Below are 14,179 nucleotides of genomic sequence, written 5' to 3'. Positions count from 1 at the left end.
CCTGTGTCTGCCTTTCTTCCTCTTTCTCATACCTTCATTTTGAGGCAAGAAAGTGCTTTCAAATAACTAATTTTTTTTTCAGCTCCCAGCACCAGAGGTTAGTAAGTTATTCTCTTAGTGAACTTTGTGCTCAGGTGAGATAGTTGAAGATATTTTGTTTGGTAGTGATGGTTGTGGCTGTGTGAGTGAGGAACTGAGCTCCACTCTCCTTCCTCTGCTGGCCCTAGGAAGGGCAAGCCGCAGCTGCAGCTGCCCCTGCATAGCTTCCATACTCAGAGAAAACATTGCCTCTCTTTAACTTGGACTCAGTATTTTCTGATAGGGTTTTTAAGTTTGGGATATTTAAAAATAAATGGTGCTAGGGCTGGTGAGTTGGCTCAGTGGTTAAGAACACTGGCTGCTCTTCCAGAGGTCCTGAGTTCAATTCCCAGCAACCACATGGTGGCTCACAACCATCTGTAATGGGATCCAATGCCTTCTTTTTGCAAGTCTGAGGACAGTGGCAGTGTACTCACATATATAAAATAAACAAATCATTTAAAAAAGTGCTTGTTACACCCACATCTAAGATTTAAGGAAGCCATAGTTGGTAAGGAAATTCCTTGAGAAGACATAGACTCACCCTCATGCCTGTGCCTGTACTTGGCACCATCTAGAGAGAACAGCCAGTGTGTAATGTTTTTCTTACGTTCATTGTGTTGCTTTCCTAGAAGTCATTGGATAAGTGTAATAGCTTAGTAAGTATACTATCAAGTGTAGTAGTATAATAGCTTAGTAAGTATACTATCAAATGTAGTAGTACATGCCTTTAATCACAGTACTCGGGGCAGAGGCAGATGGGGTGATCTCTGTGAGTTCAAGGCCAGCCAGAGCTACACAGTGAGGCTCTTTATCCAAAGAGCAGAAACCAAAAGAAACAATAAGATGAGATTTCAGGATTGATGCAGTGTTAGTGAGTTGGATAAAAGAAACATTGTTCATAACAATGTATACTTTGTAGTATTAATTCTGAATCTTTTGTGGCTTGTACTTACCTTATAGTATTCAAGAATTATATTCAAAACTGAGCCTTAATATAAAAATACAGATGTAAGAAATCGAGAGAAACCTCAAACAAATGTGTAAAGGGTGTTGACAATTTAAAGGTTGCTGTATTTGAGAGGTGACAGCTGTGTCATAGATGCCACATGAAACATTTATTAGTGTCAGAAGTGAGCCTTCAGAATGTAGTCACTAACTGAATTGGTAGCCATGGGCATATTCCCGTTTTCTCAAGTATTTCAGAATGTAACTTTGGTGGGCAATCCTTAAATATTATATCCTACTGAATTCCTTAATTCCTCAAGAAGTCTTTTCCTTTGAACAAGAGTTGGAAAATGTTTACTTTCTCTACATTTCTTTTTAACCTGTACCACAGTGATAACTACTTCAGCTTGAGTGAATAAGCACCAGGACCTTGAGTTTAAGGGTAAATGCATAGGCCTTAAGGCACTCGCCTTAAGGTAGATTCTATATGACTACCTCCGTTTATTACATAGTTATCCACTTGTGAGCTTTTCGTTGATTTTCAGCACACTAAATTCTGACAGTCAACATAGTGAATTGCAGAGGGAGAGGCATGTCCCACACATGGTCACATCGTGTACCTCATGCTCACACACAAACAGTAAATGAAGACATGTCCTGTAGTTGGTAGTGAATGAGGCAATGCAGAGGTTCATAGACTTGGTGCCGTAGGGTGTGTGTGTGCGTGGGCTTGTGTTGGTGATGAGCTAAGAAATGTGGCATTTCTAATGGAGAAAGGCGTGGTAAAGATATATGGATTTTGAAAGAAGAATGGGGGCAGGGCTCTAACCAGCTAGAGCAGACATGGCTATGGGGAGAGCTGACAGTGGGAATGGTTAGAGCTGTTGCTGAGAGAGGGGCCTCCTGAGCTGTTGAGCGAAGAGCCATGCTTTGCATTAGGAGTCTAAGCGTGGCAGAGTAAGCACTCCACCTCGGTGCTAGGCATTGGGCTTGGGACCTCATTGACACATGCTAGGCCTGGGCTCTAACTGTCCATCGCTCTTCTGTGGCAGTTCTGCCCTTTTAACATTGACTGTAGCAGATTCTAGAGTCTAGAAGTCAAAGAGCTATACAGTAATTATGTAGGTAAAATAATCTGAACTCATTCTTAGTAGATGCTAGAGTAGAACTTCCACACTCGCTATAAAGACTGACTGATAGTACAGACTAGAATCTTATTTTGGGAAACATTAGCACACTCTTTCACACCTTGAGCAAGTTGCCTTAATAGAAATGGACTGAATAACCAGAGAAGCCGAAGTGATGAAAATCTAAGCATCAGTTACTCCTAGAACCAGCAGGTAGACACAGTCGTATTCCATAAATGCTTCTGAAAGAGACCTCAGCAAATGTCGGAAAAGTTGACAGGATGCAGATGAGCAAAAGTCTGTGAGAGACACGGAAGAGAATGTTCAAAATTATTTTAAAGGGTAAACCTTTTTTGGGATAATAAAAAAATTGTTTAAAGTTAAAAGAATATTCTTCAGAGTTAAGTCAGATTTATTTTTAAACCTAAAGATATCTACTCTGTCAGAGATAGAATTGTTCCTTTTCTAAATACTTTTTAAGAAGTACTATCAGAACTAAATGTTCATCTCCCACTCCCCACCCCCGTGTTTAATAGAGGCTGTTTTTTTTTTGTTTCTATCTTGCTATTTGTTGTTTGTGGCAGGTCCTCATGTGATGAGCCCAGGATAGTGTCAGATTGTTTAGTTGAGGCTGCCCTCTGAACCCCTGACCTTTTCTGCCTGTCTCCTGAGTGCTCGGACTGTAGACAAGAGCAACCATTCCTTATTCTCACATTTTTCTTAGGTTTTATGTTGAAATTTTAAAAGAAATTAAATAAAATTATTTGTCCAAAAGTTTAGTTGGATATCAGCTAGAAATTTAATAATTTAAAGATATTCAGAAAGCTTAATGAAGGCTAAAAGGACTTTTAAGTTGCAAATAGTGTTCTTTTAGTTCAGTATTTTAGAGCCTGTTTAGTCTTATGAATGCAAACAATATTGATTAAATTCCTGACCAAAATACAAAAATCTGAAAGAATCTGGTAGGGCTGATTAATCAGGGGGTTTACAAATCCCCATAAATTCTTGAAAATGTTTGTATATTGAATACATTCTTTATAAGTAAACATATCTCTGGCTTTTTGTCAGTTTCTCAAAGGAGCCGGTGTCCCCACTCCCCAAGAATAATTGCCTAAAGGATTCTTTCTTACAACATCTAGAAGTAAAAGTAGCAGTTATTAAAGTAACCGACAACATCTAGAAGTAAAAGTAGCAGTTATTAAAGTAACCGGCTCTACGATTGTGTCCTTCCCCTTTGCTAGACGCTGATCGTGAGAGTCGGGCTTAATCTGATTCATTTTGACCATAGCCTCAGTACCTACGCAGTCAGTAACAAACCCTGCCTGCTTCAGAGATGTATGTAGCTCACTCAGTTCCCAGCGTAGAAAATGACAGCAGAGCCCCTTCTGGAATAGTACAGAGTCTTCTTCATTTTTGATAGTCTAAAATTCTTTAAAATAACATGAAAAGGTGAGCTTGGATAGATGGCTTAATCTATAAGTATTTACTACACAAACCTAGCACCCGAGTTTGATCCGTGGGTTATACATTAAAAGTAGGACAGAGATGAGACCTGAGGATCCCTGGAGTGTTCTAGCCAGTCAGTGAGCTCCATGTTCACTGAAAGATTAAAAACTGTGGTGAGGAGTGGTTGAGGAAGACACTAGGCATTGACTTCCACCTACATGCACACACATATATAAAAAGAAAGCTAGAAACCTCTAAAATATGAGGTAATAGGTGCTAGCTAGATAGGTAGCTTAGTAAAGTGATTGCCACAGAAGGACAAGTCCCTGACTTGAAGCCACAGTGACCTTGTAAAAACCCAGGTGTGGTAATGCTTGCTTGTATTCCTAGCACCGGGGGGCTGCAGGTAAGTGGGGCTCACTGCCCGGCCAGCCTGTCAGACCTAGGTTCAAGTGACAATCCTTTCTCAAATAAAGTGATATCATCTGAGCAATGACACAAGAAGTTGACCTCTGACTTGCACACACGTACAATAACAACAAAAAAGATTGCCGGGCTGGAGAGATGATGGTTCAGTTATTAAAGGTGAGGCTCCCAACCTGAATGTCGAGAAGACTGCTAATCGAGATGGAAGTCTGAATTTTTTGTGTATTGCTATGTGATATGTGTACATGTTAGTGTAGGTCTGTGCAGTTATGCATGTATATCTGTACACACTGTAGGTCCAAGATTGTTGGCTAGGTAACCTTGCTTGAGCTCTCCATCCTTAGTTTTTTTTTTTTTTTTTTTTTTTTTTCGTACCTGGGGACTGAACCCAGGGCCTTGCGCTTGCTAGGCATGCGCTCTACCACTGAGCTAAATCCCCAACCCCATCCATCCTTAGTTTTTAAGTCTCTCATTAAACCTGAAGCTCATCAATTTGGCTAGACTGGCTGGCCAGTGAAGGTCAGGAATTCACTTGTGTTCTCTTCTCCCGCCCCCACCCCCTTCTTGTGTGTGTGCACGTGCATGCGTGTAGGAGGGAGACTGAATGAATGGGCATATTCAAGTCAGGGACAACCTTAGGTGTCCATTCTTGCCTTCTGTGTTTGAGGCGGGTCTCTGTTTCTTTGTTATGTGTGCCAGCCTAGATGGTCTGTGAGCGAACAGCCATTCTCCTGTCTTCACTTCCCATCTCCCTTAGGTGCACCGGTATTATAGGCACGTGCTTGTGTTTAGGTTCTGGGGATGGAAATTCAGGGTGACAGGCTGTGCAGCAGGTACCCTTGCCTAACAGTGAGCCATGTCAGCAGTCTGCTAGCTAATCTTTTAATGTGCTTAGATTTTGTTGCCCTATTTGCACTTTACCTGGATAACTCACCTTGTTACCTTTTATTATGAAAGGATGTTCCTATGGGGTGGAGTGAGCATTTTCTGGTGTGTATTCACAGAGGCCAGAGGTGTCGGTCAGGCTTCCTGCTGTGTCACTCCCACCTTTATTCCTTAGAAAGAGTGTCTTAATAATTCACTACTATGCTGGCAGGGAGCAGACCCCACCTATGCTCCTGACTCCCTATGGCACACAGCACTGGGCCTAGAGGAATGCATGTAGCCGTAACCTGCTTTGTGGGTCCTCAGGCTTGATCAGCTAGGGCTCTTACTCACTGAACCCTCTTCAGTGCCAAGGACCTGTTCTTGTAATAAAATATTTGTTAAACTCTGTTAGTCTAGATGACATAGCCATTTAGGGAAGTTCATTCTTATCTCACCCTTTTTGCATAGAATAATGTTTTTACAAAAATGCATTTACTCTTATTTTTTGTATATAATGTTCTGCCTACATGTAAGTGCGGTAGGTAGACGCAGTGTCTGAAGACAAGAAGAGGTTTGGAGCCTCTGAAACTGAAGCCACAGATGGTTGTGAGCTGCCACGTGGGTGCTAGAAATTTATCCCCAGCCCTCTTCAGGAATGGCAGTTACTCCCGACTGCAGAGCCATCCTTCCAGATCCCCGTGAACAATAATTCTAAACATTGTTTATAAACAAACATAAACTAACTTTAAATCATGGGTGTTTTACCGCATATGTGTCTTTGTATCGTGCGTGCCTGGTATCTGTGGAGGCCAAAGAGGACAGTTGACCCCTGGGGCTGGAGCTGCAGGTGGCTGTGGGCCACCACTACATCGTTATCCTGGGAGCTGAGCCCTGGTCCTTTGCATGAAGCCTTTCTCTAACTGCTGAGCTCTCTGCAGCCTCTGAAACACCATTCTAAACAAGTGTCTCAGTCCAGGGGACCCTTCTCACGTGCTCACTGGAGCATTCAGGCTGATGTTGGTTACATGTGAAGAGAGTTCTGAACTCTGCCCCTCGTTAAGGCACAGGACAAATCTCTATTTGTTACCGTATGTGAAGATGAAATGACCTTGTAAAGTTCTAGCACAGATGTTTCTTTCCCCTCCTGAGTGTTAGGAAGGATATAGATAAGTAGGGGAAATGTGTAGTCTAATTAGAAAGGCTTGGGAAGCCTGCAAGATGGAGTTAATTAAACTCCAGGAAGGAAAGCACAACTTAAGTAATAGTTCTTGTAAAGCTGTGAGACTTTAATAGTGTTTTGAAAACTAACTGCTGGGTAAGATGGTTCTACTATCTGTTATCTGTTCAGAACAGTGGGAAAACAGTTTCCCGTCGGGTGTAATGATTTTTTAATTAATTACTAAATTAATTTACTTTACATTTTGACTGCAGTTTCCCCTCCCTCCAGGTAAAATGATTTTTAAATATCTTTAAAAATTGTAAACATGCTCATTGTTTAGTGTAGTGACTTCGTGGTGCCAGCTTTGGTAACAGTCCCGGGTTTTGTTGTTATTGGAGGTGTTTCTTTGTCATCGTCGTTATCGTTGTTGCTTGTTTTTTGAGGCAGGGTTTCTCTGTATAGAGCTGGCCGTTGTGGAACTCACTCTGTAATCCTGGCTGGCCTTCAACTGACTGAGATCCTCCTGCCTCTGCATCCTAAATACTGTGGTTAAAGGCGTGTGCCACACTTACCTGGCAGTCATTTTTTACTTACTGGTTTGGTGTACTGTATTTTCAGGACGATAACCACTCCTTTGCTAGGCATGGTTGGTGCGTGCCTTTAATCCAGAACTTGGGAGCAGAGGCCACCCTGGACTACAGAGTGAGTTCCAGGACAGCCTAGACAAAGGATGCACTTTAACCCAGCACAGGACATTCAAATATAACAGCCTTCAGGGTAGCTTTTTTTTTTTTTAAAGGATTTATTTATTTATTATGTATACAGCATCCTGCCTACATGTATGCCTGTAGACCAAAAGGGCATGAGATCTCATTACAGATGGTTGTGAAGCCATGCCATGTGGCTGCAGGGAATTGATTCGAACCTTTGGAAGAGCAGCCAGTACTCTTAACCACCGAGCTATCTTTCCAGCCCCAATATAACCTTACTACAGTCGAACTTGAACTAGGTTTAAGTAGCCATAGATCTCCTAGAACTGGAGCTGTAGACAATCGTGAGCAGCCATGTGGGTTTCCTCTGTTCTTAACCACTGGGCCATCTCACTCTCCTCTCTTTCCCAGCACTTTAAATATATAAAAGCAAATGACCCAAAACACGCACGGCACACACACATTCTTTGCTTCCTGCCATGGGATAGTTTGTTTAAGCACTCAGGTCCCTCCCCTCACTCATGATCACTACAATTCATTATGTGGATTTATAAGTGGTACAAAGGTAGTTAAGACTTAGACCCTCTATCAATAACCTATTTCATTTTTTATTTTCTTAATATTTGGGGATTTCCAAATAGGTTAAAAATGGAAATGGCAGAGAATACTATGAAGATTCCAGTTGTTTGTACTTTGCTCTGTTGCTTTGTCTGTCTTAATGTCTGCATGAAACACTACATCAAATCTTTTTTGTGACTAACCCTTTGGAAACAAAGACATTACAATATTTTACATGTTAACATTTCAGAGCACAGCTCCTTTTAGAATGAGAACATCCTTCTATATGGCATTAATACCATAGTCATATCTTGAAAATGAAGAATGTTTCATAATGCCATGAAATACCAAATTCAGATTTTCCTAACTGTTCCTGAAATAACTGTACTGTTGTTTCAGACAGTCATGGCTGTAGTCAAGCCTGCATTCTTTGTACTGGATACCAACTTGGATGAGCTGTAGCCAGCTGTGCTGTAACCCAGCCTACTGGTAGATTTGCGTGATTGTGTTCTCAGGGTTTCCTTAGCTTAGTCTCTGTCTCTGTCACTCAGGGAGTCAGCGCTCTTAGGTTTAAGTTACACAGCTTTGAGAGATGTAAACTATGACTCATTCATGATGGTGTACTCAGTGGGGGGTGGGGGGACGACGTGTGTGTAAAACTGTCATGATGGGTACATGTGAATGAGCATGTGTGTAAGGCTGTCGTGATACACACTAGAGGGGATGTGTGCAAGGCTGTCTTGAGCTCAGTTTGTTAGCTTAACTCATCAGTACAGATCATGAGATCCTTCTCTGCTAAGAAGCTTAAGTAGATGTAACTTTAGAAACCCATGAGATTTCCAGTGTTTGGTTTTTAAAATATTATATTTATCTAGAGATGATTTTTTATTAAATACTGTATTTTAAGGCAAAAATAATTTTATTTTCAAAAGTTTTTAAATCTCCAAAAGAATCCAGTTTAAATTTTTGTAGTTTTACATTTATATGTTTTCTCCTACTCACCATTTAGCAGAAATGAAGAAACTAACATTCTGATGGCTGCTCTTCTGTCCTTTGCCTCACTTTAAAACACTTTTTTCCCTTTGAACTAAATCGCTTTAGCCAACAATTTTTTAAAAGTAAGTTATTTTAGGAAATGTTTGTATTGTTGAATTTTAAAAGCAAACAAAGTAAGTTTCAGATTAAACCTCAGAGGGTAATTGAAATAAGTCATAAACTGGTTTGTGGTAATTGGTTAAAATTAATTTGATGTTACAATAAGAAGTTTGTTATTAATCTGCACAGGTAAGAACGGATACTTAATGAAAATGTTCTATTGACTATGTTGCTTGTGGTAGAAAAAACAGTGCTTTGTGTGATGTGCTGTGAAATCCATGTGATATCCTGGTTTGTCTACTGACACTGGGGTCTTGAATCTTAAAAAAAGGCCTCCGAGGAAGCAGAGGAAAGTGGATCACAGGGGAAATTGGTGGAAGCTCTCAGGCAAATGAGAGTTAACCATAGGGGCAACTACCGACAACTGCTGGAGGAGATGCTGACTAGTTACAGGCTAGCTAAAGTAGAGGGAGAAGAGAGCCCGGCTGGCCCAGCTGCTGCAACTGCTTCTTCGAACAGTGATGCTGGAAACCCAGTGGCAGTGCAGGAGAGACACACTGAAAGTGGTCCTGCTGAATTAGACAGCCCTAAATGAAGATGCAGGGACAAAGACGAGTGCTGAAACAATATGACCTTTTTGGGGTAATATTTTTGTGATCTTGATTTGACAGTTTTTACTTAGGAAGTATACTGTGTGCATTTATATAACCATTTTGTTATTTGAATCTTGGAAAACTAGTTTTCTTATATTCCTATAGCCTTGTTTTTTCTAAAGGCCTTTAAATACACCTTTATGATAGTTTAAGATTGACTATTTATAGTAACTTTGATTTAATGAAGTTTTATGTCATTTCACCTTGTATCCCAGAAAATAGGTTGTCATTATTAATTTCAGTAGCTTAATTCTTACTAGCTAGGATATAGATTACTGATTGGAAAGACAGCTGTACACTGTGGAAAGAACTGTTACTGTAGAATTGACACTGCTTATTTTATATCAAACCCGCCATAGTTAGCTTTGTAATACCTGTGTGTTCACTTGCTATTTTAGTTCTTTAAAGAATGGCTAGAGCTGGCCCATAACTTTTCTTTCAGAGTTGATAATCTGTGTTTTTAATTGTTTCTATTTTACATTTCTGTAGCCTTACTTTTAGAATTTATTGAGATATTGGATGTGTGGTTACTTTTCCTTTCTCTGTATTCTTTATGAAAAATTTTTAAAGAACTATGTACTTTTCATATAGCTTTCATATGTATATTCTGTATAGCCTACTATACACTTAAAAATGTATGTCAACCGCGTGTTTAGAATGAAATGATCAGTGTTTAAGTCCAAATAAAGCATGTGATGTGGAATCATCTACGCATTTGTACTTTCTTAGTTTTTATTTATTTAACAATCAGGTTTGGGACACTGGAAAACTCAATAAAGGTCATTTATAGTCCTATTGAATTTGGCACACTTTGGCTCAGCTGTTTTTCATCCACAAAAGAGAAAAACATTTTAATTAAAAGTATATATTAAAGTCTTGCTTACTCAGAAATCACAAAGTTCTGCTGCCCATCTGTGGTTTGGAACGCTCATCCTTAGCTGGCTTGGCACATGGGGCTACTTAAGGCTACCCCATGAGCACTGGTGATAAGCAGTAATACATCAGGGATTAAGGAGTGTAAGAGTCCTAAGCTGGTTTTGTCTGTTAACTGTGTTTATATTTTTATATCCAATGTTTCCAGTTGCTTAAGGTACCACAATTTAAAAGTTTGGAGTCTTCAGACATTGTAGCTGGTGTTTTTGGTTTGATACATTTTTTTTCCAAGCCAGAATATTTTTAAGTATTTGGGAAAGGAAGGCCTTTAGGTGGAAAGGGATGGGAGAAAAAAAAAATCCCAATGTGTCTGTGTTATATACCCATATGCCACACATTACAGAATGCACACACTGCTCTGCTAAAATGCCCGTTTCAAAGGAAGGAAGGAAGGAAGGAAGGAAGGAAGGAAGGAAGGAAGGAAGGAAGTTTGTTCACCTAATGTGTTTTCTTTTTGAAATTCAGTCCACCCTAGCAGTGGTACAGGTGCATAATAACAATGTTCTTCCTTTTCTCTTCTTGTAGGGCGCTGGCGATCTAGAAGACTCATTGGTAGCCTTATAACCTTCTAAATGCTTTTGATTCTGAAAATTGGGGGAAAACTTTTAATCATATTTTCTTCAATACAAGGGGAACTATTCTTGTGAATTCCCACTGTTTTGTGGTATGAGCAGAAGCCATTAGCATTTCCCACCATTTGCTCATGTTTGTACTTCCCAGTAATCGCCACTCTTAGCACTGCCTGGACTCAACAGTATTCTCACCAGCCTCAGGCCTCTGCTTACAACTGTATTGAATTTTTGGCCCTAGAAAAACAAAATGACCCTACAAATCAACAAGTGTGCCTGAGGTGCATGGGAATATAGTTAGCTATACTCTGAAGATACGTTAAGGGTTTGTTTGTTTGTTTGTTTTTTAAAAGCAAAACAAAACAACAACATAGAAGCATGTAAGAGTAAAGGATTGCAAGAGAAGTTCAGTTTTTCAGTTTACTAAGTTGGAAGCCTTTCGTTAGTTCTGTGGCTTGGAATTTCATTTGAGCAATATACTATAGGATATGTATTTATTATTAATTGTTATTTAATTTTTTTCCAATTTACTTGTATTACCAAATTGGGTTCTCCAATAATGTAACATTGCCTTGCTTCAAGATCCATTGTTTGGCAATAATATAAACCCTTAAAGATTTCCGCATGTGTCTGCTACATCGTTCAGATCTTACTAGAAGATCTTTTGAAACCAAGTGAGTTAATTTAAGGCTATTTATAATTTGCTTTGTCATCTTACTGGCTTCGCATTATTTTAATTGATGAGATTTACCTTTATAATGTAAATTGTAATCTTCTTGTTTTACATGTGGATTTCTATAGTTTTAATTTTTTCAGCTTTTAAGATACAAGTTTTATGTAATTTGGTATAATTTTTAACTGTTTATGTTATTTTAAAAGCTCAGAATATCACATCAAAATACTATAAATACATTTTAAAGTATCTATTTTAGATCTAAGGAAATACAGAGATATTTTCATGGGTTCAGTAACCTTTCATTTTATAACATTGGGCACGGTACAGAGTGGCTGTCACATCGGTACTTAAATTATTTAGTTCTATTTTTACAATAACTTTAAATTTTTTAAGTTTTGCATGTATTGAATTTAGTGCTGAACATGAAGAGTAAACTATTTACCAAAAAGAAGTTCCTGGAGTTTGGAGAAGTAACGAATGTATCCATCTGTACATGATTTACATGTTGTGGATGCTTTGTAAACATTTCCCCATGTTTTAATTGTGTTTCAGCAGGTTGTAATTGCCTCTGTGTGTAGCTGAACATGAGTCATTATCTGGTCCTGTATGAAATGGAATGTATGGTATTTTCTGTATCATTTTCCTGAGGCTGTGTTTGGGGAGCCACACATTCGAATACAGTTTTCCTGATCACTTGATTTCTTGTGCACCTGATTTTTGCTCTCAAAGGAATTACTGCCACAATATATTTTATTTATTCTTTAGATTTTAGCCTTGTCAGTTGAAGTGCTTCACATGATGGTGTTAAAAACTACTTGTCCCTTTACTGGGGGTTTGGGGGTTGTTAAAAGATGGGGAGGAAGAATGCAAATGGGTCATTGTTAACCTGTCCCCACTGATCCCACCTGTACTCATAGTCCCTTCCAGGATGGTATTCTGATGTTTCCTACAATACGGTGACCATAGGCAACTTGTTACCTGAATAAAGGATCGATTTTAAACAGCCTGACATAGTACTTTTTGGTGTGATTTTCAAAAATAAAAATGTAACATCAGTTGTGGTTTAAACATGTATCATTGGCATACTTGTGGAGATATTGCTACAAACAGAAATGAATTGGAGCTCTAAAAGGGGCATCAGCCAGACCATGTAGAACACTACTAGTTTACTTCTCCCCGCTCTAAAACCACATGTTAATACTACTTGGAAAAAACACCTGAGTGATTATTGGATGGTGACGTAGAAATACTGTGTTTATGACCTAGAAAGAGAAGTCCATATTTAATGTTTCTTACTCCTGTGACCTTTGCTGTCCAGTCACTTGTAAAATTTGATTTCAGGACCCATTTGTAATTTCAAATATCACAAAGAGCTTTGCTTTTTTGGATTATTGCTATTTGTATTGGAATTTAAAGCAGGCATTTTTGTCTAGCTTACAGAGCTAACATCATGCTAGCAGGATAGCATGCGTTTATGAAAAATAATTTTCTAAATATGAACAACAATAGCAAAAACAAAACATGGCACTGATTTCACTTTCCAGCATGGGGCTGGATTTACCTGTTTTTTAATGCCTTGTTTTGCACGCAGTCGCATCATGACATGTTTGTTCAGCTCTAACTTAGATCTCGTGAGGAAAGAGGATGTGAAGTTTAAAGCCTTCCTCTGGGAAGACTGAACTGTCAATATGGAGTCCTTTGGGTCTGTCTTGCATTTTGATTGGATTTCTACCTGTGCATATTGGTCATCAGGAAAATACTAGTTCACTGAATTGCATAATTCTTTTCAGTGCTGACATTGTATTATGTAATGGTTAAAATTTATTTGCTGATCAAATTGGATTATTAAAATCTTTTTAAGTATTGGGAAGCTATCAAACTTATTGCGATAGAAAATTTTAATTTTCTTTTGAAAGGTGAAATTTATCATTGGCAACAAATACGGTCAGTTGTCCCCACAGATTGCCTTCGTGTATTATGGAGGAAACGTCTCCTGAATATCATTCTTTCACAGTAACCATGGAGTTCTCATGACAGGTGGCCAACTAGTTCAATCCACAGCTCCCATAATGTTTGTTGCCTTAGAGCCAGGCAGGACTGACATTCCACCACACGGGAATTTGAAGCGATGGACACTTAACTAGAAGTTCTTTTGTTTTGAGGTGATCTGGCAGTGTTGCCTAGATTTGCCTCAGATTCAGGATCCCCTCCCCTCATGCCCCAATGCTGGGATTACAGGCTCGTGCTGTAGCAGTCAGTTGGTAGAAAACGCGTAATTCTTACTCTAAATAGTTTGTTTTGTTGTCTTTGTGTTACATAGTTCTTGTTTGGGTTTTGAGACAAGGTCTCTCTGGATAGCCCAGGCTTGCTCCAAACCTGTAATCTTTTTGCTTCAGCCTCAAAAAGTATTTTGAGATTACATGCATAAACTGCAGGCCTTATTTTGAAGTTACGCTAGTTAAAGAGAAGGTGTCTGATACGGTTTCAGCCGACGCAGCTAAACAGTGTCCAGTGATAATTACAGGGTAATTTTTATACCAACCAGGCGATCTCTAGGTTTGCAGAAAATCCATGTATGTAAGAGGTAGTCCAGTGTATAAAGATGGTTAGTACTAAAAGTTTAGTGCTTCTGGTCCCACCCCCAACCCCAATTCAACTTTGGGAGTTCTTTTATTTGCTTTTCTTCTGCTGGGAATGAATTAAAGGTGAGTGAAGAACTGTTAGCTTCTAGAAGATAGAAATCAGGAAGTTGGTTAGCAGATGAAACTAGATGGTTACTCTCACAAGAACCCTTGGAAAAAGCTCTTGCCTAAATTGTGGCCAGTGTTTCCTGTTCCTGATCTGCCTGCCTGCCTGGTATTATGGTCTGCTTTACATGGGAGATGGGGGAAGAAAAGTAAAGGTCTTGAAAGTGAAGATTGAAAGCCGGCACTG

At 39.3% G+C, this 14,179-nt stretch overlaps 1 protein-coding gene across 3 annotated transcripts in view; it reads left to right on the top strand.

Moving 5' to 3' along the window:
- Ppm1b (protein phosphatase, Mg2+/Mn2+ dependent, 1B) overlaps positions 1-14,179 on the top strand; it is a 60,677-nt gene that overhangs the window by 41,844 nt on the left and 4,654 nt on the right. The window contains 1 exon segment of one of the 3 annotated variants that reach the window (NM_033096.3): positions 10,526-12,254. In NM_033096.3, the coding sequence (NP_149087.1) occupies positions 10,526-10,564 (39 nt within the window). In that variant the 3' untranslated portion in view covers positions 10,565-12,254. 3 annotated transcript variants of the gene reach the window in all.

Source organism: Rattus norvegicus, chromosome 6 (genome assembly GCF_021556685.1).
Source record: "Rattus norvegicus strain SHRSP/BbbUtx chromosome 6, alternate assembly SHRSP_T2T, whole genome shotgun sequence".
NCBI lineage: Eukaryota > Metazoa > Chordata > Mammalia > Rodentia > Muridae > Rattus > Rattus norvegicus.
The sequence above is the reverse complement of the archived record's forward strand: the minus strand, read 5'-3'. Positions and strand labels throughout refer to the sequence as shown.